Raw genomic sequence first — 24,847 nt, 5'->3', positions numbered from 1 at the left:
TTGGACACTCCTGCCAAGGATATCCCTGGTATACAGCCAAAGAGGTGCTAAGTATGCCTAAGGCTCAAGTTGCGGGGGACTTTCCTGACTTTGTTTTTGAGGGTTTGCCGATTACGGATTCCATTAACTGGCTTTCTGTTTAGTAACCTGAAGTTCTTGTGGGGTCTAGTGGTTCTGGTGGTACACCGAAACTTGTGTGAGGGTAAGCTTTCCCTGAGGTTCCTAAGTGTCGTCATTATGCTGACTATCTTTCTAGTGTACTAGATAGTAGAGAATATTGTTAACGAATTTGTGGCCAATAATCCAATCCACCTCTGTCTTATTATGTTGTGCTTCCTGTGATTCCTTCGCAATCGGGATTGGTTCGTCTGATTATTATGCGTTGCCTAGAGCAGGTTCCAAGAGTGATATATAGAACGTGTTGTGAATCCTTATATGTTTTGGAAGCTCCAGTTTAAATGTGACTAGCCCATATTGTTTCTTGATTCGGTAGGGTCCTAGTTTCGTGTAATCCAGCTTGCTGCTGAGTCGTCGTGTTTTGATATTTCTTCTGAGTAGGTAGACCATCCCTCCCTCTTTCAGGCTAGTCTCTCAGTCCTCTTTTTGTTTGCGTACTTGGTTGTCTTCATTAATATTTCCTTGAGATATTCTTGAAGTAGCTGGTGTAATTCTTTCATTCGTGACGTTGTAACCTGTGCTTTGTTGGCCATAGGTTTCATTCCTCTGGAGTTTGTGTCCAGGTTTGGGTGTTTTCTATAGTTTGCAAAGAAAGGAGAGATGTCTGTCTAGGCAGCACTGTTATTATAAGCAAACTGTACTGTGGGTAATAGCTCGACCTAATTAGTTTGCTCATAATTTAAATAGCATCAGAGATATTACTTAAGGACCTAGTTTGTCCTTTCTGTTTGGCTATCTATTTGCAGATGAAATGCTGTCAATAGCTTGTGCTTGGTACCTAATAGATCTATAAGTGATTGCCAGAAAGTTGATGTGAATAGCTTGTCTCTGTCAGAGATGATTTCCTTTAGTATCCCATGTCGCGCAAAGACTTTATCCATGAACACATAGACAAGATCAATAGCCTTTACTGTTCTAAGGAATAGTATAAAGTAAGCCCACTTCGTTAGCTATTCCACCACCATCATAATCACATTATACTCTATACCTATAAGGGGATCTAGGGAGTGTAGTAGATTAGTGATAAAGTCAATCACTATTAACAACCATGATTTATTAGGCATTTCCAGGGATATAAGCAGTCTATAGGGTTTATGTCTAGAGTGCTTTGTTTTGGTATATATCTCACAGTCTTTAATGTAGATTTCCATATCTTTCCGCAGCCCAGGCCAAGGGTCGAAGTCTCTGGTGATAAGTTTAATTATCTTGCTGATTCCTTAGTGCCCTGCTGTCCTTAAATCATATTGTTCCCTAATTACACTCTGTTTTTGTTTGTCAGTTAGGCCGATCTCCATCAGCGTGAGTGTGTTCATTATTGGTTTCCTGTAGACCAATGATCTATTATTAAGCTTGAGTATCAAGACAGGCTTGGGCTTGCTCCCAGCCTTGTAGTCTAGTCTTCAGCTTAAGGTGTTGGTACGCCTATTCTTGGTTCCTCAGATGTGGGTTATCTTGAACCAATATGTTAAGAGTGTTTCAGACTATCTGACTTGTCTTCGATTCAGCTCCTTTGTAGTGGTCCAATAGAGTAGATTCTTATGATCCATAAGGATCTGAATGGGATACTTAGTACCCTATAAGTATACTCTCTATATCTTCAAGAATTCCACTATTGCCAGTAGCTCTTTGTTATGTATATCATAGTTGAGCTCTAGTCTCATTATCTTGTGGGAGAAATATACAACAGTCTATAGCTTACCTTGATCCTCTTTCTATGTTAAACAGCCGCCAATCACATAGTTGGACGTGTCTGTTTCCAGTGTCGCTTCTCGCTCGGGGTTGAACAATGTAATGATTGGCGCGGTGGTTAGTCGCTAGATAATACCATTGAAGGCTTCCTTATATTTGTTAGTCCAAGTGAATGGAACCTCTTTCTTGGTTAGGTTTGTAAGTGGTGCCGCGATCTTTGAAAATCCTTTAATGAATTGTCTATAGTAATTAGCCAGGCCTAGGAAGGATTGTACATCCTTAACATTTGCTAGCGTTAGCCATTGCTATAGCGGTTTAATTTTCTTTAGGTCTAGTTCCAGTCCTTGATTGGATACAATGTAGCCCAGGAACACTACTTGTTGCTTATGAAATTCACACTTGCTGAGTTTTACAGGGAGCTTCTTTTCCCTGAGCCACTAAAGTACCTTTCTAACGTGAACTGTGTGCTCCTTTATAGTTTTCGAGAAGATAATAATATCATTAAGATATGTCATGCAGAAAATGTCAAGGTATCCTTTCAGGGTTTTGTTAATCAATACTTGGAAAGTGACAGGGGTGTTAGTTAGTCTAAAGGGCATTACAAGATACTCATAAAGACCCTATCAGGTGTTAAACACTGTCTTTCATTCCTCACCCTTAGCCATCCTATTTCTATTGAAGGCATCCCTTATATCTAGAGTGGTGTAGAACTTTATACTGAGTAGTTAATCTTGTGACTTATCAATACAAGGTAGAGAGTGTCTCCATTTAATAGTGATTGCATTGGTTAGTTGGAAGTCAATACATAGCTAGGGTTTGCTGTCTTTCTTTGTTATAAAGACAACTCCATACACAATTAGTGAGGTGGATTTATGTATAAACCCCTTTTCGAGTTCCTTCTTTATGTACTCTTGGAGGAAGGTTTCCTCCTCCCTAGTATGTCTTTGGGGCTTAGTGTAGTGCGTTAGCTTCTTGCCCTCTTTAATAGGTATCATGTAGTCCTATGGTTAATATTCTGATAGAGCAGCACTCCCTACTAGTTCGTTAAACACATCCTCAAAATCTTTATATACTGAAGATATATCTACTGAGACTATTTCAGCTAGAACCCTACCTCGCGGTCACACCTATATTGCCTTTGCAAAAGGTACCTTTAAAGATAATCAGTCTTCTATTGTTCTGTGACTGCAATTCCAGAATTCAAGCATTTATTTAGTCCAGTCAATTACTAGATTGTGCTGTGATAGCCACTCTATACCTAGCACTATATCATATTTAAGTTTAACTATATCAAGCAATAATAGTTCTTTATAGTTGTTTATTCTTAGGTGTATATTGCGCAGTTCATTGTGGATCCAGCCATCATTATAATCAGCTGGTGTCCTATCTGCTATGGTTAGCGGATAAGGCCATTCCTTGGGCTGAACCTAATCTTTAAGTTTGTTAACCAGGATAGTCCCTATATAGCTTCTATTGGCTCTAGAGTCCAGTATTACCCTAATCAGTATCTTGTTTAACTCAGCTGTAAGGACTATATAAGTTGAGTGATACTCTGATAGGATCATGTCTAGATTTAGTGATTGAGATGTATAAATGGGGTAGATTTGCCTTGTATATCTACTCCCTATTCATTTTTTAGGAAGTGTATATATGGGTATAGTAGCTATTCACAGGTGTTATTTGTATATGTTTGTCCTGACTTGACTATATCCCAGAGGTATATTGGGTGAATGTTGAAATCTGGGTAGTGTGGGTTAATATTAGATAGGTGTTGGTGGTCCTTCATGAACAGGGCACAGTTGGTGTTAACATACTGAAAGTATTCTGCTATGAAGTCCTTGTTTCCTCGATTATCAATAATGTTGTCGATAACATCTCTTCCTTTAACTATCAAGCTGAGTGATTCTTTTTCAACTGCTGTCTTGGCGTGTGCCTTCTCCCTTTATTCTAGTAAACACTCCTGGAGTCCCTTAAGAAGTGTAAGTATAGTTTCCTTGTATTCCTAGGGGTAGGGCTGATAAATGTGAAGGTTCTCCTTCTCAGTATATTCATCATCTAGATAGAGCTACAGGGTGAAGCTTTGTACGTCTTGCTTGAGTATATCAGGATTGAATAGGACATAGATGTGCTGTGTACTGTTCCCACAGCTTCTATTACATGCTGTCCTTCTCTAATAGTTAGTGACAACCTGGAGGAATTCCAACGTTGTCCTAATGACTATAAATAGTGACTGTTTAGTGGCTCAATCATATTCCAGAGCCTCAGGGATGTTGTCTTCCTCTTCGCTTGTGTCACTGTCTGAGTCCCTTTTATCCAAAGTACTAGCTAAGGTCTCAGACGCCTCTGTCAGTATAGAGTTGGGTATCTTGATCTCAGGGCTTTCAGTATTCATTATATTCAGTGTATAGCCTTCCTGGGGGCTTTTGCTATATTGATATCTCAGAGCTTTAGGATACCATCCTATAGTGTCCTTATTGGATTTGTGTATGAGACACAAGTCATTATAGCAGACTGTCCATAATAACATATTGTGGTCTTCTTGTTGATTTCTTCGGTAGGCTAGTTCTCTAGTGTAGCCCCAGAACAGGTCCAGCTCCTCCTCAGAAGTATTTTCCTTATTCTATATTATTATAAGACCATTTTGTAGTGCATAGGTGCTCATACCAAGGAACTCGATGTTCCTGGCGTATAGTGAGATAACTCTATGGTTCCACCTTTCGTAGAGCTCCTGGCTTATATAGCCCAAGAGGATGGCCTTGTCAGGGTTGGCCATACTCCTATTTACCAGGTAGAAGTGCTATACTTCTAGCTGCTTTGTTTTATAGTTCTTAAGCATGAGCTTGCCCTGGGCCCATTGTGCTAAGAGTTCATCTTGGATTTCATTGAATCCCTTCTATACTATGTCCTTGCCCTTATAGGGTTCAAGGTCGCCCACTAACTCAGTGGCGCTCATAATAGTGTTGGCCTTTTTTCCTATTATACTAGCTGATTCATTGTTCATCATATGCAGTTCTTCGGCGGGTGCACTTTGGCATTCTCTCGCCTAATGTCTAGATTTTCCACAATTGAAGCACAGGTTATCTCTTCATCGTTTCTCCCATTTGTGTTTGCTTAATGGCTTACTATAGCGGCGTCCCTTGTATGGAGAGCTGGCTTGTATGGTATCAAGATCTATTAGAGTATAGCCCCCATGGTCAGTATTACCTCGTTAGCCACCTTAATATCCTCCTCCTTTTAGTATAAAGTGTCCTCCGCTACTCTCTATCCAGAGCTTATACAAGCAGTTGTCTATATCAATTGCTGTATCCACCATCCCTTAATAGTTCTCAGGAAGGGGAGGCATCATTCAAGAACAGACTTCCGCCTTCAAGCCTTGATAGAACAAGTCGCGGAGGGCGTCATCAGTCTCTCCCTCATCCCAGCCCAGACATGAGACCACTTGTTAGAACAAGGAATAATACTGCGTAGCCAATCCAGTCTACTTAAGCTGGTGGATCTATCAGGCTGCGGCATATTCGTCATTAGAGTCCCCAAACATAGTCTTGATTTCCTTCTCAAACTCGAAGAAGGAGTTCATTAGCAGCTTGATCTTGGCCTTAGCCCCTGAACCATTACCAAAATAGTCCATAAGGTAGGGCTCAAACCATACAAAAGCACTTCCCTTAAGGTGAGTCAATACAAAGATCACCTTAGATTGGTCGTTAGGGAATCGGCTAACCCCCAGCGCGAAGGCCATACAGAGTTGAACCAGAAAGGCTCAGAGCTTGGCTTGATCTCCATAATAGAGGTCAATCCTTTCCTTGCCCTTGAGATTCATCCTAAAGAGTCTATTGTTGTTAGTTGTTATGCTAGATATACTTGGGGTAGGTTGGTGGGTAACAGTGCTCCTGGTAGATCCAGTAGGAGATAGGGCTTAAATACTAGGCATAAGTGTTGTACACTGTATAAGGGTAGTCAAAGTGTTATGAACTGCTCAGAATGTCAGGTTTAACTGGGTTTAGCAGCTGAGGGTGTATGACAGGGTTATGCGCTAGGCCAAAGTAAATGATGGAATAGCAATTAGAACTATTCGTTATATACTAAGAGCAGTGTGGTAGCGAGCAAGATATACTCACTGGTTAACGAAGTTGACTACGAAGAGTCCTATCTAGGGTCGGGATGGGGCGTCCCTCTATATAGTGCTGTATAGCTGTGAGGTGCATTGGTGTATTGGTGCACTGGTCCAGTGCAGCAATGCAGCAATGTATGCCAAGCTCGTCACGTGACATGCCTGTATCGCTACCCAGGAGCAGGGATGTTTCCTGGCTTCAGTGCTCGCTTAACCTTCCCTGTATGGCTAGGCTAACCGTACTGCGGCCTGGGTCGTAACACAGTGTTGGAAGTCCTTGATATTGATGGGACCGTAGGTCAAGGTAAAAGCCAAGCGCGTGTATTGCATTGAACTTCGTCCCATCCCTAGCACGACTTCCCCACACTTATTGACATGCGTCCCAAGGTGAGGCTAGACTCTCGCATCTGGAGTTGTGGTCGCTAAGATGCATTGGTTTCTTGTTCTGCTGGGAAAGGTTGGCAAAGATAGATCAAAACAAAAATCGCTGTTGAGCCTTGGCGCACGTTTTGACTTGACATAGTCCCATGTTCGTCGGGGCCTCCTCAACTTTCATCACGTATTTTCTGAGATGCTTGTTCGCCACCACCTGTCGTCCAATAGTCTCTCGAATTAAGAAGTTCGTTTTGCGGCTGGCGAAGCTGGTATTGTACCGAAGTGGTATGAGACTGAGGCTTGGCGGATGTTTTGCCTTAAGCTGAGTGCCATGGCCAATACATTTTTGCCACATTGTACGATGTGCTTTTTGAGATGCCTGTACTCTGTTGCTGTTTGAGCAAAGGTGACCAGGACGATATGAAGCTTTTTGCGCTGGGAAAAAATACGTACGGCCATGAGCGACATGAAGCGCCACTTTTAGGGGAACGGGCACCTGTCTTCAAGTCCTGCAGAGTGCATTGGCGCTGCTCTCTGCACAACTCGAGTGTCGCGCACTTCATGGTAACGTGCGCAGGAGACATACCGCACTTTAACGCTGGCAGCTTAGCGTCACAGGTCCAGACTTAAGCTCAAGCGCTAAAGACCCTTCGAGCCCAATCAAGTTTATACCAGCAGCTTCTTGGGCTTCAAGCGGCCCGAAGTTTAAACTGAGTTGTGGCCCAAGACGTCCGCACATCCCCTTGCTTGCTTTGCCTCAGCCAAATTTGACGTCCCGTTGTCTTTAGAAGCGAGACGTATCGGGGACGCCCAAATGCTCGCCCATCTCGCCTAGCACTAAACCTAATCGGGACAGAACTCCGAGAGCAGATTTGTATGGGTTTTCAGTAGTAATTGTGCTCATTGCCTTCTCTTTCTTGTGTTCTCGTGCTGTCGCTGTGGGTCTCGATCAATTTCGACGTTGGCGAGGTGGTCTTGGCGTTTTTAGTGTTTACCGAGGTTCAAGTTTGCCGAAGTAGCGGTGTGACGTCAACACTTACAGAGGCTATATCTTGTCAGCACGGCCTCAGATTGAGCTGTTTCTTACCTGTAGAGAACCGTCCTATGTAACGCTATTTAAATATCTAAGAGTTGAAGCTGTAGCTTATCTCCTCGTCAAGCCAATTTAAAACGTTCGCAATGGCTGGGTCGCAAATCAATGCGCTTAAAGCAACCCCAACGTATACAGTGCTTGCCAGGCATTAACAGCGAGTCTGGTTGAACATGCTGCTCGCTATAGAGCCAGCTAATTATGCCCTCCCTATTAATGGAGAGGTCTTTAAAAGCATTAATGCCTATACACACCACCTTAATAACTAGGGTCTCTTCTCCAGTGCTTATATCGTTAGTCCTACATAGTACCGCTTTAAGGGTAAGGGGCCAGATCGCATCTAGAGGACAGCGAACTAGTGCTGTGTGTACTATAGGGAGAAGTCTCGTAGTAATAGATGACTTGAGACTACTGTTGAGTGGGAACCTGGTACTAATTAGTGTACTACACAGCGCAGTCAGGATACAGGTAATCGCAAGTTTGGTTACCTGCTTAAGTACTGCCTATTGAACCCAAAGTGTGGTGGTTCTTTGCAAGGTACTTAGGTGGTGAAGAATGGTGCTTTGGCTGATACTTATGAAGGTCATGATGCTGTTGAGAACCTATTCAAGTGGGAAGAGGTGTATTCATGGTCGCTAGCATACTGTGATACCCTCAACAGGGTAACATAGCGGCGCGAGTCTTGAATAAAGTGGCCTAAGGCTTGTTATCATCTTGATAATAAGGCGGCAGGCCTATTAATGGATTCTTATATATACTATAACAGGGGTTAGACTACTAAAGTTGGCGATCTGCTATTGCTTGATGATATATGCTATGTGCTGATTACTAATAGATTTAAGTATGATATACTCTTTAATGATAAGGTTGATAAGGTGGGTAAAGTGGTTATGAAGAAGGTAGAAATGGTGATGTTCTGATACTATGATATAGTGTTATATATCTGTTGATTTATTAGTAGCTTCCTTGTTATTATTAATACAATGTTTAGTATAAACAGCTATTATATATCTCTACTAATTATGACTGGACTTACCAATGAGAATAGGATGTTTCCTGTTGCTTTTAGCTTTATATCTAGAGAGTGGGAAGGTATACTCAATGCCTTCTTTGATGTGCTTTGAATCAATGTCTTTTAGCCAAATAATTGCCCTTAACCAGCTGTCTAGATGACTGACAAGGCCACTAGAATTGTCTCTCTTATCTAGAACATTAGCCTTGGTCTAGACGTGACCTGGCAGCTCTATTAATAGTATACTAAAGAAGCTATTATCTGGTATCTCAAATAGATCTATATAAAGGACAAGATCTAGGGTGTTAGTGAGAAATATAGTGAGACTAATGGGAAACTACCTAGTAAGGGTCTGTACAGGTATGTTTAGAACTATCTATAAGTGCTGACACTAATTACTCTTATTAAGGCTCGTAATAACCTTACTGATAACCTGATACTAGTAGATATAGCCTATATTAAGCAGAATTAGGTGCTATTTAAGCCCTCGCTTGTGACGTCTCACGTATAGAAGCTTTGAAACCTGGGGAAGAGTACTATATAAATTAGCGAGTCCTTTCATTAAGATATTCACCTTATAATGCATAGGTAAGATACTCTTGAAGCTAGCACTAAGAACCTCACGTATTGCCTTCTATGGCGCTATAAAGAGCTGAATAATGATAAGTAGAATAGTAGTAAATAATAGCTAATGTCTCTTAATACCTAAGTATTTTGTAGTCTACATAGCTGAATTAGCTACTATACTCTCTATAAGATATTAAACGAATGGAACTACTTGAAGAAGCACACTGACGAGATATGTAGCAAGGTAAGTAATAGTGACTGTCTATATGGCTATTACTGGTAGTTCTGTCTACCTTATTAATATTAGCTACTTGTTTATCTAGAAGAAGATATTATGATACTAATAGGCCTGCTATATCTATACTGGTAAAGAAATGGGCCAAAAGCACTATATGATTAGTACCCAACCTATAGCACTATATAAAACATTGTTCTATTACCTTGCTGACTTGTGATTAATGAGAAGCTATGGCAAGTTAAGCAGGCACGTCTATAACTTTAAGATCTGTAGAGCCTTTAAGACTACGATTGAAATGTATATAGTTCGCTTGATATGATGCTTTGTGTAGGCTTGAATCTTATTAATTTTGAGTAGCTACTAAAGTATGTACTAGATATCCTACTAAAATGCAATTAGAAGAAGAAGAAGGACACAATTAGATCTTGAGAAATAATAGGTCAAGAGGTAGATATTGCTGCCTATAAACAGCAGGCTAAGATCCTATAGCAATAGCTTAATAACCATTAAAAGATGCTTGATTAATAACTAGGTGTACCCAAGATAGGCGTCCCTGAAGTAGGCGTACCTAAACCACTATCACCAACACTAGCCGAGTACTTTGAGAGTTAAATAGACGTCCCTAAAGCAGGCGTACTAGAAATAGGTGCGCCTACTTTGGGAACGCCTATTGCTAACAGTGATAGTAGTGACGATAGTGACAATAGTGATAGTATTATTACACTAGACAGAAGAGGTGCTACTATAGCAAGTTTGCCTACACTACTACCACTACCACCTCCACCACCTTAAGCACTACCAAGAACAATCAAATTCCCTGACCTCTTGTCTGATCCTTTATAAGCCGACTTCTACCTGCCCCTATCAATAGTGCCAGTAGCTAGCAAGAGGTAGAGAGACACTACAGGCATAAAGAACTACAAGAAACTACTCAGCAGTGACGGCTTGAGTAGTCAAGATTTGAACGACTTCAAAAAGTGCCGATGAGGCCGCATTGTGACCAATTTGAACGAGCTTCGTAAGGAGACATCGTACGAAGTCAATAGGCAACTAATTTGATAGCGTGCTTCACGGCACGTTCAAAACACCAAGAGATGGTCTCATAAGTCGTTAATTGGGTGCGCTACACCGCCTGCAAGTCTGCCGTGATGGCGGCGTTGAGTCTCTACAAGCTAACACTAAAAACGCCAAGACCGCGAGAACAGTGCTATCGCTGCAGTAGTAGACGGCGCCGACGAGTAGTAGGCTGCGAGAGAATGCGGCGAGCACATTTGTATGAGAATCGCAGTACAAATGTGCTCTCGGAGTTCTGTCCCGATTAGGCATAGTGCTAGGCGAGATGGGCGACGACTCAGGCGTCCCCGATACGTCTCGTTTAGAAGATCCAGTGCCGACCGTTGGTTTTGATGAAAGTCTGGCGCATCATGATTAGACAGCTTTTCGGAAAAGTCATGTTACGAGAGTAGTCGGTCATTTGAGTGTCTGTCACTGTACGCCGGAGCTTCCTGGCTTCAACGCGGACTGTTAGTAAAGCTCGACTGCAGATGGCTGCGACGAGCGTATGCAGCTCATTCGAAGTGATGTTGTTCAAAAATCCACGGCTCAAATCTTGTAGTAGTGGCTCGGAGTTCGTGCTATTCTGTGCCGCGAGGGTGCCGCTGCCTCTTCGCTTTCTTATAGCTTGTACAGCGGCAGTGTGCAAAGAACACGATCATGTACTTGTTTTGGAGGTCGGCAAGAGTTAGCCCACTACCTCCGGGCCAAACGACACATTTGTATCAAAACTTACTACACGTACAGTGACAGACTACCACTCACTGCATTGAATGAGGCAAGACATGGACTGCCTATCCATGCTCGAAGTGCGCCCTTGTTTTCTGGACCTCGGACATCTGACCAGAGTCACTGTGCCTCTCAGCTCCTCTTACTCCCACAAACTCAAATGTACCGCTGACAACAGAATCTTTCTCGGTTTGTGACAGCTAGGGACAGTTTTTGAACATGGAATCCGACTTGCAAGGATCCATACCTATCCACCAAAAGTTCTGTAGACTCTCTCCCCCATGTACGAGACGGAACAGCGCAATTGCGTTTACGGGTTGGGGTAACGTTTGGAAATATGTTTACAGCGACAAGAGCTGCGGAAAAGCCGACGGACAGTTGAAACGCCTTTCTCAGGCCCACTAACATGCTTCCTAGGCGCTGTTTCACTCTCTGTACGCAAGGTAAACTTATTTCAAGCAAATTAGTGAGTGACCATGGTCCGGACTCTCCAGTACCAAGTTTTTAAAAGCTACAAAGTCCCGTTCAGAGTCGAGAAAGGCTCTGTGCTTCTTTCTCCGGCAACGTATGACACTTGACAAGAGGTTTTTACCAGTCACTTCACACTGAATGACAGGGCTTGCCAATGTAATCGAGATGCGAAGGGAGTTTCAAAGTCTTGGATCAAACCTATGAGCAGTACTAACGTGAGTTTCCCGGAATTTTTCGGTCAAACGCTGGCCTTTGTCTCGTCGAGAGGTCGCTCAGTTGAGACTGGACCCCAACAAGCCCGCGAGAATGTATCTGTTGTGGGCCTGCTCTTCGAGAATACCGAGAACTCATGCTCGGCACGTAATTACACGCGCGTTCTGTCTGGGTTCCGGATTTTCGATCGATTCGACCAATGATGGCAGTCGTCAGGAACAATTCATGGATTTTTTTCTTCGTTCAGGAGATTCGATTACGTTCTAGGGTGCCTGCTGTACGTTTCTGGTTCCCTTCCAGGCCTTATCCGACACCATTCGCACAAGATCTTTTGGTTCAGAGTCAACCATTCCCTGCGCCCATCGCGCTGGAGTTTCTCCCGTTTAATACAGCCTGAGACACTATCGTCGAAGTGACCAGCTCAGCGAGACCCTCTTTGAGCTCAGAGACCCGCGTCGAACCTCTTGAGCTGGCTTGGCAGCTTCTTCCGCGTCGATACTAGCCGTTAAAGCAGCTATGTGTCTTTTTACACGCATGAATGCTGTCAATTCATGAGATGTGATATCGCCGCTGTCGTGTGTGTTGAGCCAAACAATTGTGAGCCTCTCCGAGGCTTTGTCGAGATTTCTGTCCAAGATGTCACTGTGCTCTGGCTCCGTAGAGGCTAGGTTTTGGCGTCTGGACCATATAACTGTCATACTGACCAAGACACTTCCCATGGCATGGTGTTTTGATCAGAAAGAGTCTCCTGGAGCCCATCAGACATGGACTAGATCCCCTGGTTCGTCAAGCGACCTTGAAGCAAGGAGTGGTCGATCAAGACGCCCCAAGAGAGGAGCATGGAGGTTCAAGCCTGACGTCGGCAGGCAAATGAGTCACGAAACCATTCTTGAGCTGAGGCCCTGTGGCTAAAGTTCACTCCCAGCACGAGAGTTCTCGCGACTGTACTACCATGCGCGACATGCTTTAGCGGCACGAGAGTCCTCAGAGAGTAAGTACAAGCTACTTACAGGCTCCGAAAATATCGGGAAGACCCAAGAAGAGGCAGTCTGAGCGCCATAAGTTTAGGACCAACACAAGGAAGTCACGATGGAAGGCCCGTGGACAATCTATCAGGCCGTGAAGATCTGTGGCTGTCCGGCATACGACGTTACGCCGCCCTAGAAAACAAGCATGTCTTGTAGCTCTGAAGCTCTGTGGAGCCTAGCGTAAAACACTAGTGGCAACTAGCCATTCTGAGCCCAAAACCTTACGAACAAGCACTTGTACTTTTCTGGCCCGAACGAAAGCACTAAAGAACACAATCATAGGTTTCTCACTGTGTAAATTCCGGTCAACCATCCAGGTAAGATGGCACCAATATTGCCGATTGCGAACGATGACCCTTGTTCCCTATACCTCCTTTTTGTTGGATGTCGCCGCTGACGGTTTTTTGATAGCAGATCTCCTCTGACACACAAAGGGTTGAGCTACGGCAGACCATGTCGGCTGTACTGACTTTCGGGTTCGACGAAGACTTCCATGGCCCCAGACGAGATAAGATGACTCGAGCCGTTACAGCTACAACTTACCGTTCAATCGCCACATTGGACCAGGAGGGCTACTCAGAAGCTTTCGGAACAAGCGTAGAACGCCTGCTCCAGGTGAGATGTCCCCTGGAAGGGCGGTCAGGGGCGAAATCTCAGTATGAAGCCCCAACCAAACTTGATTGTGCTCGCGAGAGCCGTGCTCCGACGTTTTGGGGTCTCTTTTGGCTTTACAACACGTTGCTTGTCCTAGATAAACATCAGTCCGCCATGACAGAGAGTCTTTTTGCCCCTTATGAGGCATGCCAGGAGGCGCCAGACCGGGTGATATGCTCGAGCTCGAGCTCTGCAGGCCCGAAGTCCTTCATAATAGTGCTGTTGGGCATGTGACTTCGCCAGGTAGAAAAAATCGTCGGTCAGAAACTCAGAACCGCAGTTTTTGGTCTCCCGGCGAAAATTGTCATAGCCTGCAATAACCACATCACACAGACACACACAATGACCTGCTGAACGTCTCAGATCGTGGAAGAGCGCAAGTGGCGTTGAGACGACCCGAGAATGCTTCACCATGCCGGCACGCTTCGGCCTCCTGCAGAGTAATTCCGTAAGCACTTTTGTTGCGGAACAAATTCTTGGAGTGGGCTTCAAGTCCTCTTCGGATCATCGTTCTCGCCTGGGAATACTGTGCCAGCAGAACAAACGAGTACCTAGTTGCCAGCTAGCAACAAGCAAGCTGTGACAAGAAGTCGTGAATGACTTCCAACGCCTGTCGCTTTCGTATGACAGCGCTCTACCCAGCCAGAAATCTTTTCTGTGAACTGATCTCAAGTGAGGACTCGATCAGCAAAGTCATTACACCTCGCAGCTAGGGGCAGCTTCTTCAGAGGCAACTCAGAGTCTTCATAGCCATAGCCTGACAGGTAAGTATCGCCCAGTCGGCGCATGCTGAAAGCCAATATCCAGTGTTTTATACAACTGCCTGGCGTCCGCGATCCATCCTTGTGGTCTGCACAAGGCCGCGAAATTGCTGTGAGATGGTCAGCTACCATGGCCCTCGTGAAATTGGAGCAAGGACAACATCTTGCAGCAACCACTTTGCCTTGATATTGAGATGTTGCCTCGATCGACTCGTCACGACACCTTTGAGAGCTATGTTGCGGTGAGAATATGTGCTGGTCCGACGAATGTGGTTTCGTAAGCCAGAGACAGAAGCGCAGGCCAGGCAAAATTGTCCCGAATCACTGCCCGGACTAGTGGCGAGCATAAATCGCAGACCTCTACGGTTTGGAGAGCCTTCGCTGCTCATTCGGGGCGCTAGAGGGAGGGCTGGTCGGCGTATAAGACGTCGCCCGCAAGTCATCCGTCTGCGAGGTCTCGTTACTCGCACGCAGCCGAGATCCTCGCTCGGCTGCGTGGACCTACGTCTGCTGGGCGGATCGGGGCGTCTCATTGAACTGGTTGACAAGATTGTGAGGGCATTTGCTCCGTCGGTTGACGTAGACTATAGCCTCCAGGATCGCTCAACAGTGACTGCTGAAGTTTAACGCGAATTGGTCCCTGTGGACGTCGATTGACCTGAATATCTACCCAACACGGGCTGACTACAAACAGGGCTTATTTGTCACCGGATGGCAGTCAGCTATAGGTAACACCGGTCGACATGGCTATGGGCGAGTGCACGCCGAACGACCAAACAAGGTGCAGGTCCAAGCAATCTCCTTCGCGAGTCCGACCCCCGTCGCTCCCAGGGCGAAGCGGAAGAATCAGATCCCGACAACGTACTCAGAGTGAGCTTTCTGCGCGGGAGTGAGCTTCTCCCGAGGTCGTGGCTCCACGGCCTTTAGCGTGCTGCAATCACGGAACGGATTATGTCGAAAGCAGTGCCAAGTCTCGCCGGATTTGCCCAGATCTGCCGCACAGTAAATAAGCGGGCTCGATGAATCACTCCAAATCCCCAAAGAAACGTCCATCAGGTTTAATGGAAGGCTCAGAGCCATGTCAGAATGCTCCTCGGCATCTGAAGCGTCGTAATGAGCGCGGAAGCGTTGGCTCCGTGGCCTGGCAGCCCCTCCGTCACAGCGACGAAAGTCCGTGCTTCTTACTTCTTGTGTTGTTTCCGCATCAGGACCCTCGGTCCATAACCAAGGTCGTGTCTCTCGAACGCATGGCGCGTCCGTACAGCGCATAGTCTAAGCCAATCAGAAGCAAGCATAGGCATAAGACTATAGGTAGTCGCTTGAATGTCGTAAAGCAACAGCTACCTAGAAGTCACAAGTCAGACACAAATCAAGCGTAAATAAGTTTCCAGTAACTTACAGATGAGGCAGGAGCGACTTTGGGACGAGGTGAAAGTCAAGTGCGAGTAAAGTAATAGTGAGCTATAGGTGAGGCAGGGATAACGTGTTTATGAAGTGGAAGTAAGGTAGAAGAAATTAACGTGCGTTTTGGAGACACGCCTATAGCTCAGCACACATTCAGTTAGTCTCGGAACGCGATCGATAATACGATGGGCATGAGGCGGCCCTCATCGCGTCAAGACCTGCCAGGTTTACCATAGCGTGAATGAGCATCCGTGCTTTCAAACGCATCTCCGCACCTTAAACACCCGCTTATATGGCCCATTCGAGGTCTCTAGACACGTTTGAATCCCGAGTGGCGCCCGAAGATCTCGCAAGACGCACGTGGGCGCCAATTGTACGTGCCAAGCCTTGCCAATCCGCTCCGCTCCGCTCTCCGAGGTCGAAGTCCCATTCCGCACCTCGGACACACACGTGGTCGGCCCAGCAGAAGCCACTCAGCCTAGCTGACATAAAGGTGGTGCTTGCAAACTTCACAGGACGCTCCGAGGCCGCCATCTCGAAGCATGCGTAGTTGATCCTGCCACTTTCTGCCGGTGAAGACCAGTGTCCGTCCCACAATACCTTTCTCCGCTCTCCAAATCAACATCCTCGCGGTTGAGCAAGAGAGTACGACCTTCTAGATGTGTAAGTTGGCGCATGGCGACCCCGGAGACATCACGGCCTTCGTGATTTGCCATTATGTGAAGACCGGCGGAAGCCCTAACCGGCTTGCCGTAATCCAAGCTCGTTTTCCGCGTCCTCTCTGTCGCTCTCGCACAGCCTGACGAAGGCTCACGGGCCTGATCGATCTCGAAGTGGTGCTTGAGAGGAAGCCTGGAAGCTAGCACTCTAGGTGTGCCAGACTTGAATGCTCATACTGTGCCAGATTACCAGAATCCGTGCTGCAGAACATCTTGCCGCTGCCTGAAGCAACAACCACGTGGCATATTTGGTGGATAAGACTCTGTTGTGATATAAAGTAGCATACACGAGGCTCACAAGAAGCACGGAAGCCACTGTCCTTGAGCGTGCCACTTCCTGCCACACGAGCGAGCTTCCGGGCATTTGACGCCATTTCTGAGCTTCGAAGTGGAACTCATCTAATCCAGTGACATGTACCGGTCCTATCGGGCTGCAGAAAGCGGGGGCCTAGCAGGAAGCTCGGAGCGGAAGCCGCCATTCTCAGACTTGCCACATTCTGTCGTTGAGGGCTACTTTCAATGCTGCATAAGCTCTTACCGCGACCCAAAGCAACACTCATGCAGTCTGTCGAGTGACCGAGTCCCTTTTGCGGTGCAGAATGGCACACAGGCACTTCACAGAAAGTTCGGGACCGCCATCCTCCTCTGTGCCAAGCCGTGCCAAGACCGTTCCATTTTCTGAACGAACGGGAGTCCGTGCATCGAAGGCCGTTCCGGCGCCGCAAAGTAGGATCCAGTCAGCTCAGTAGCACGTAGTGGTCATGCTGACCCCCAAAGTGACGGGCTGAAACATTACAGGAAGCCCGGGAGGCGCCCTTCCAGGACCCCGATCTGAAGTATGCAGCGCAGTCAGCGCCGGTGCTTCAGGCACGCTTCGCTGTCCGCAAGATCACGCATAGAGCCCGCCGTGGCACTCCAGATCTTGGCCCAACAGTAGACTACCCATGGAGAAGCCGCGTGGAGTGTAGAAAAATCGATCCCCCGGGGCCCGGCAAGACGCACCTAGCGACGAAGGTCTACTCAATGGCAACGACTTCCGGAGTGCCAGGTATGGATTACAGGCGAAGCCAGAGCTCTCAAGTGTGCCACAGGGTCCACTGCCACGAAGACTCCCGGGTGAAGCCCGGAAATCCCATTCTGCCAAACTGACCCTGGCTCCGACAAATGGCAGGTCTCCGTGGTTAACAGATCGCTTTCCAGTCCGTGGCATCGTGTATCCGGCCTCTCAGGCAACCTGGACCACGGTGCAAGCACGCATATAGCCAGAGGCCACCTCGATACTTCGGTGGGTCGATCCGTACCAAGGCCGGCCCATGATTTGGGCGAGGACAAATGTTGGGCGTCGAGTTGTCGTTTTCGGTCCCCCGAGTTTAGTCAATGGGACACCATAGAGCATAGTCGCACGTTAAATACCGCGCTGGCGCGTAGCATGGTGGGCTGAGGTGCAATTTTCCTGGCTTTGGCGCTAAAAGGCTTTTCAAAGCACGCGGCCAACGTTGCGTGGGTGTTGCCAGTTCCGCTCCCTGTAGCTGCATACTTTGAACTTCCCGAGAGTCTGAGGTTTTATTGTAGCTTCCGCTGCTGCATCCGAGTATATGTGTGAATCCGGGAACCTCTACCTAGGCTGCCATGGAATTTGTGCAACTGTCGCGCGTTTCTCTGGAACTCTCCTTTATCTGCAATCGATGTAAGGCCGCAACACCGCACTGGAGTTGTCCTGAAGCGATGTCGCTGCTTAGCAGGTCTGCAGTTTGGTGGTGAGATTCTACTAAGACCGACCTTTAGCTTGTTCTGGTGGTGAGCTTCCGAGCTCCCAGGACGGTTTCCGGGCGTTGGGACAAGCACTGAGAAATACCAGGCAGGCTTGGCCCCGGGTGCGCATCCGCTAGCGATACGCTCGTGGATTAGGCCCAGGAGGTGGTTTCGAAGTTTAGCCAGGGCCAGTGTGTTTCGTGCTCCGACGACGAGTACCCGGACTTCCAGCAGGGCTTTCGTTCATCCAGGCCGCTATGGTGGCCTAGGACGGCGGCTGAAGATTGAGTCAAGTGCCTCTGAAGCCTCCGCAAGTGCACGGTGGACCACGGACCTTTCTGGCTAGTATCGGAATATATGTGCTGTACCTACAGCAAATCAGTAGAACATGAATGAGACCCACTTGCCAGACCGGATTTACACACGTCGCGTCGTAGACAGCAAGAATGTTTCATCTCGAAGAGCTGGCACGCGTCGAACACAGCAAATTGATCCCCGTTCGAGCCAAGACCCTGGGGCAGCTAATGGAGACAGCGAGTATCCACCGGGAGTATTGCCGAGACCTATAGAGCGCTTCTATCGCCCAGGGTCAGCTCAGAGAGCCAAATTGCAGGGCCTATGCCAGCTGTGCACCACGTTCTTGCTTGTTCTGATACGTGGGCTGAGGCCTTACTGTCATGAGGCCTGCGAACCGAGCCCACAGGGCGTGTACAAGAGCTCAGGATCACGTCCTGGTGCTGGATTGCTTGATGACGTTGTGTTCGAGGCCAGAAAACGCGTCTGGAGTCGGTGTGAGCGTGGGCGCTTCTCGCGGAGCCGTTATAACAGGTAGCCCTCATACCCCGTAAGCTCTTCCCAGATCCGGCATCTAGTCTCATAGTATGACAGCCGAGCCGCCGGACCTGCCTCTGTCCAGGACGTACTGATGAGCGAGCGTCATGGTCGAAAGCTCTTGCCGAGAACCTCCGAAGTCGAACCACGGGTGTCCAACCTCCAGCATCGCTGTCGGAACCACCGCTCGAAGGCATTTTGCGGCTCCTCTGCAGTTGCGTTGTCGTTATGGTCGTCTGCTCAGTGACTCCCGCTATGCAACATGTTCCGGCAATGGTTGCAAGTGCACGGATTTGGCTGAAGGCACCTAAGTTGGCACCAGAGACTGGTGTTGGCAGGGCGTAGCCAGCAGCAACAATCGTCTTCTTACCATGTTCCCGTGGCTCGTGAGTGCTCAGCCCGATGTTTGTTGCGCAACGAGGCTGGGAGAGGCTTTGTAGAGCACCCGTGCGTCGCCTTCGGTGTTCGATGCCAAGATACGGCATTTGCAGCGCACCTCGTATTTCGTCATCGTACAACATCATAGCAAGCCGAGGAATCATCGGCAATACCTAGGCAGATAGTGACGCACAATGTTCTATCCAGGCACTTGTGGAAGTCCCGGAGAGGTTTCTGTAGCAACGGACTGTGTCTGCAATGTTAGTGTTAGTGCCAAGAGGCGGCATTCACATATGGCGCCTTCCGTTGCTGCGCAAAGAGCTTAGAAGGCCTAAGACTATATTTGTGTGTCGAGTACGTGGTCAGCAAGCCTAGAGTGTGTATCTCGAGGCGCGAGACGGCGTGTCTGATGACGGATCTGTTCTGCGCCGCTGAGTGCCAAGAAAGGCTTGCGCCGGTTCCGTTGTCGGGCGATGAGCCCGAGAAGTCCAGGTCTATACCTGCATGTTGTGATCGACTCAAAAATCGTGAGAGAATGTACCTCGAGCCACGGGAACCTCCAGACGTGTCCGGCATTGCCTGCATCTTTAGTGCCAAGATAAAATTATGGGTCAGTGCAATTCAGTGGCCCTAAATGAGTCCCGTAAGCCCTGCACATCACGACTATGCTGCACATCGAGCTCAGAGATCGCAAGATGATGTCGTCAGGTTGTGGAAAGGTTCCTGTGGCAACGGATTGGGATCGCAAGGCTGGGTAAAGGCCAAGAAAACAGACATTGAAACAGGGACAGGTGGCAATTTCCCCCGCCGTCGGACGATGCAGGAAGCTCACTTTCAATCATGAGCAGTCGAGGAATTGAATGTTGACAGTGTCGAGCCAGATATATCGAGTCGCCGTGTTCGGAATCTAGGAAACTGGCCTGCCAACGCTACCTGAACGCATCAGATCTTGCCGACTCAAAGTGACGCACAACAGGCACGTAGCGAGCTTCACTGAATCGTCGGAGGAGTGATGACGACGTGACCATAGCAAAGTTAGCCAAAGAAGGTCTCTCGGACCCGTACATAAGGAGAATGGGCATGATTGATACGTGGCGTCGGGGAAATTGACAGCCTTGCGGCGTTGCGAGGCCGAGCAGAACTCACTGACTCACACTAGTGCCAGATCGAGGTCTCCACGAGTCGTGCCATTCCACGTCATTCATTTTCATCCACTCGCGTCTCTCGACGCACAGGAGATGGTCTCATCGCGCTCACACTTATTTAAACGCGCTGTGATGTCTGAGGGTCTCAAACCACGATCTTTCAAGTACCGCGAAGGCTGTCCCGGCACCGGGAACCCGACATGAGCTTCCGCAGCCCCAAAGAAACTTCCTCACACTTTCCCGATGCGTCACGGTATGAGGCACTTGCAGAACAGCTCTGTAAGTAACGGTCACGTCCTTTAGATGTACGCCATATTTGTCCTCGCCGCAGACCAGATTCGACATGCATTCCCTCTATCGTGACATACTGTCACTTCGCCACCACTGGCCACAACCAACGTGCCCAAGTTAAGGACCATCAGCTCAAGTGAAGTACCTGAACGAAGGATCATTCTCTCCATCGATTAGCGCACTGGTATCGACATCCTCCGCCTTCAACACACGACCTTGTGCTTTATCCCGCCTGCGATTCTCGCGGACCATGATAAACTTCATCGTCAGGATAGCCGTGATTGCCACAACGTTGCAGCAGCTGGTGGCGATGAGTGTCGGGATATACGAAGGCGCATACTCGACGCGGAACGTTGCTGCGGACAGCACACCAGCCAAGTTGCCCAAACCAACAAGAAAGCCAGTCTTGGCAGCACGTGAGTTCTCCTCAGTGTCGTTGTTGTTATGCCAGCTGTGCACGAGACAGGAAGGAATGTATGCGCCACCCTAAAACAATCAGCGAAAGCCCTCTCACGAGAAAGGCAACTTACAGCAATGAGAAAGCAAGCCATGTAGGCCACACCACCCTGCTTCAGCGGATCGACAGCAGCCAGTATGATCAACCCTACCAGCGACAAGCTCAACGCGAAGACCAGATGGAAACCTCTTTCCCTGAATCTGTCCGAAGAATACGTGGTGCACAAGAGGACGACAAAGCCCACACAGTTTGGCGCCACAGTCCACAAGTTGGTCTTGATCACCGAATAGCCCAGACGCTGCACAATCTGCGGCAGGAAGTTGCTGACAGTGGCAAACGCAACAGGATAGTTGAAGGAGATCAACATCCACAACAAGAACTTCTTCTCCTTGAAAGGGGCGAAGGCCTTCTTGAGATTGAACTTAGTCGAGATCTCGTGACTGGCATCCTTGAGAGTACGAGCCTCGCGCAAGACTTCTCCTCAGCAGTCAGGAACCAAGCCGTAGCAGCATCAGCCGGCAACCAGAAGAAGGAAGCCGCGCCAATGATGACGGTGAGGAGACCTTCAATCAGGAACAACCACTGCCAGCCGTGGATAGATGTGTGACGAATCTGGAAGACGCCGTAGGAGATGAGTCCGGAGAAGGCAGCTGCCAACAGAGCTGATCCAAAGAAGATTGCGATGCGGAAGCCAAGCTCGTCGCGCTTGTAGAACAAGGTGAAGTAGAAGACGGAACTGCAGAAGAAGCCAGCCTCGAATGCGGCCAAGATCAACCTCAGTGGTAGCATGCCCGCAAAGCTCTTGGCTGCGCACTGGATCAATGCCATCGAACCCCATCCGACCATGAGTGTCGGTAGCACACGCTTGGCGGTGTATCTCTTGGTAAGAAGAGCCAGTGGCAGATCACACAAGCCGAACGGCACATAGAACAGCAGGATCAACAATGAGTACTGGTTGCCGGTGAAATGCATGTCCTTGTCCATGCCGTCCGTCTTCGCATTGCCGAGATTCGATCTGTCGACCCTATCTGCCTGTCAGTCATGGAGTAGCGTCGCTCTTCGTGGTATGCTCACGAGTTGAAGAAGTACATCTGCATCAAGGTTAGCGCGGTCCGTTGTTTGGGGCTGGAGGTCTTACCAGTGCCATCCATGGCAGCAAGTAGAAGTCGAGCTTTTGGACAAGCTTCCGCTGTACAGCAGGGTCAATGGCGACGATCTCCTGACTGCCGCTGCTTAGAGACGACGGTACGTCACCCTCAGTGACACTGGGCTGCTTCTGGAGAGCCATTGCAGACTTCTCTTCATCACTGACGTTCGCCATGCTTGATGCTGGTCAGAATTTGCGAATTGGGGCGGAAGAGTTGCAAAGAGAAACAGCCTTGTCCAGACTGCAGGTTTATAGCACGCAATGTGAGTTAGGACGAACGCTCCGACTCGGGGCACGAGCAAGTAGAGGCAGGAATTGGGGCAGGCGTGTTCCTGGCCTGCGCTATGCTAATTGGTGTTGGGAGACGAAAGATGGACGTGATGGGCCTATATACGGCAGCTAATGCACAACAAGGCGACAGTCTATATGGTCATATCTGTCAAAAGATTCCAGCCGTCGAAAGCGGCCGGGACGACCAAGACTTGGGGACTATAGAGGCCATGGGCCGAGAGATAGGCTGCGCGATAGCAGATCTCCCCGTGTGCATACTGGTATCTCGACTCTCGTGGGCATGGAGCAAGTCCACAGCGTGTGTACCGTGGGCAAAAGACTCCTGCGAGTGATCCTATTCTGTTATCGAAAGGATGTACTTGATAGTAAAAGCAGTGCGATCAGCAGCCCAGATAGACACGACTGCTTGGGACCCGATTGGCTGACGGCTTTGCCAGGCCGCTAGCCTTATCTCGTGGGTTCTTGAGCTTGAGCTCAAGCTCGAAATCGAAAATCCCCCACCTCTGGTGACCTCCAGTTCACTTTACTACGCCCACCTACCGGGGCCCAGACAGCTCAAGCGTCTGGATTCTAACCGCAGCATGGGACATCCTGGGCGTCATTCCCGCCCGGCTGGATCAAGCCGCTGGAGGCTTTCCGCTCCCCAGGATATCCACGGCTCCAATAGTGGTGTTCGCGTTTCGGGCTCTGGTTCTGACGCGAGTTCGAGAGATATTGATATCAACAAAACCGCACAACGAAAGCCGCGAACATCTGGAGAGTGAAGCGATCATTCTGCCTTCTGACAGTCAACACTAGACGCAAACACTATGGTTGAAGCACCGCCTATTCTCGACATCAGCCCCTTCTATGCGAGCGACGAGGCTGCGAAGGCGAAGCTCGTAGAACAAGTCCGCAATTGCTGTCTACACAATGGGTTCTTCCAGATCGTCGGCCACCGGGTGCCGCTAGAACTTCAGGAAGCCTTGCTGAAGAACGTCAAGGACTTCTTTGCCCTGAGTCCAGAGGACAAGAAGAAGGTCCACAAAGGTATGTGAGGCGGCGCCCGGTGGCTTCCACAGCTGACGGTCCGCAGACAATACGACATGGAACAGAGGGTACGAGAGCATTGGGTCACAGATACTCGAGAAAGGCACCAATCCAGATCTCAAGGAAGGCTTCTACATTGGCGAGGAAATATCGAAAGACCACCCTTACTTCGTCGAAAAGAAGCTCAACTCCGGACCAAATCAATGGCCTCAATCACTCCAAGACCCGGAGACCTTCCGAAAAGTGTCTATGGAGTACTACCACGCCCTCCATGGTCTGGCGCGCGATGTTCTTGTAATACTCGCCAAGACCCTTGACCTAGCCGACGACTTCTTCTCTGAGTTCACAGACGGCGCCGTTGCAACACTCCGATACTTGCACTATCCTCCACAGCCGGCAGATTCTGATGAGAAGCTCTCCAGAGGCATTGGAGCACACACCGACTTCGGATCAGTCACACTACTGATGCAAGATGATGTGGACGGACTGCAGGTCTATGAGAAGACCACCAACGAATGGCTGGATGTAGTGCCGACCAAGGGCGCATACGTTGTGAATCTCGGAGACATGTTCCAACGGTGGTCAAACGATCTCTATATCAGCAACGTCCACCGAGTCATCAACAAGTCTGGCAAGGAGAGATATTCTGTCCCGTTCTTCTTCTCAGGAAATCCGGACTACACAATTTCGTGTCTGCCGAATGTTCGCAAAGAGGGCGAGCCAGCCAAGTACGAAGATATGACTGTGACGGAATGTGTTGGTGGTGCATATAAACGGAGCTATGGTGCGGCAACTGCTCATAATGCGCAGAGGGAGAGAGCGGACGTGTCTTCAACTGCTCAGCCGATTGCCGTGTAACGACGCTTTCGACTGTATTCACGTGGTCTGTGATAGCGAGCACGAATTTGATTTCGGGATTTCTTCCTACTACCACGATGCTTTGTTAATCTACGTGCATTCCTGCATCACGGCTGTGTGCACAGTAGAGGCCACTCCCACGCCATTGAACGTTGACCCAGGCGACTCCTGAGCTGGTCAAGCTGTGCGCAGCTTGGGACAAGAACGAATCCACGCTTGCGTACCCCAGACCTCTGGCCACGTTTCAGATCCGCCCTGTGCCCACTTAGCGGCCTGAAAAGGTACGTCTGTACGGCCGCGGTGCCTCATAGACGCCGGTTGACAAGTTCACGAAGAATGGGGATGTGCGGGTAGCAGCGGCCTGCCCATATCAAGCTTCG

The 24,847-nt window shown here is 48.4% G+C and overlaps 4 protein-coding genes across 4 annotated transcripts; 2 read left to right on the top strand and 2 right to left on the bottom strand.

The window, feature by feature from the left end:
• Positions 1-5,365: 5,365 nt before the first annotated feature.
• On the bottom strand, positions 5,366-5,646 carry AB675_1191 (uncharacterized protein; the record flags this gene model as incomplete). Its single annotated transcript, XM_018140809.1, has 2 exons — positions 5,366-5,554; positions 5,605-5,646. 2 exons carry the CDS (start codon positions 5,644-5,646, stop codon positions 5,366-5,368), a joined length of 231 nt encoding a protein of 76 aa, XP_017998047.1.
• Positions 5,647-13,816: 8,170 nt separating this feature from the next.
• Positions 13,817-15,039, top strand: AB675_1190 (uncharacterized protein; the record flags this gene model as incomplete). Its single annotated transcript, XM_018140798.1, has 2 exons — positions 13,817-13,852; positions 14,860-15,039. The coding sequence occupies 2 exons, from the start codon at positions 13,817-13,819 to the stop codon at positions 15,037-15,039; spliced, it is 216 nt and encodes a 71-aa protein (XP_017998085.1).
• A 5,778-nt stretch (positions 15,040-20,817) lies between these two features.
• On the bottom strand, positions 20,818-22,463 carry AB675_1189 (putative transporter; the record flags this gene model as incomplete). Its single annotated transcript, XM_018140786.1, has 5 exons — positions 20,818-21,171; positions 21,216-21,582; positions 21,639-22,166; positions 22,217-22,233; positions 22,281-22,463. 5 exons carry the CDS (start codon positions 22,461-22,463, stop codon positions 20,818-20,820), a joined length of 1,449 nt encoding a protein of 482 aa, XP_017998150.1.
• A 926-nt stretch (positions 22,464-23,389) lies between these two features.
• AB675_1188 (putative iron/ascorbate oxido) lies at positions 23,390-24,467 on the top strand (the record flags this gene model as incomplete). Its single annotated transcript, XM_018140775.1, has 2 exons — positions 23,390-23,609; positions 23,656-24,467. 2 exons carry the CDS (start codon positions 23,390-23,392, stop codon positions 24,465-24,467), a joined length of 1,032 nt encoding a protein of 343 aa, XP_017998111.1.
• Positions 24,468-24,847: the final 380 nt, after the last annotated feature.

The sequence above is a fragment of the Cyphellophora attinorum genome (assembly GCF_001299255.1).
Source record: "Cyphellophora attinorum strain CBS 131958 chromosome Unknown Contig20, whole genome shotgun sequence".
In the NCBI taxonomy this organism is placed as follows: domain Eukaryota; kingdom Fungi; phylum Ascomycota; class Eurotiomycetes; order Chaetothyriales; family Cyphellophoraceae; genus Cyphellophora; species Cyphellophora attinorum.
The sequence above is the reverse complement of the archived record's forward strand: the minus strand, read 5'-3'. Positions and strand labels throughout refer to the sequence as shown.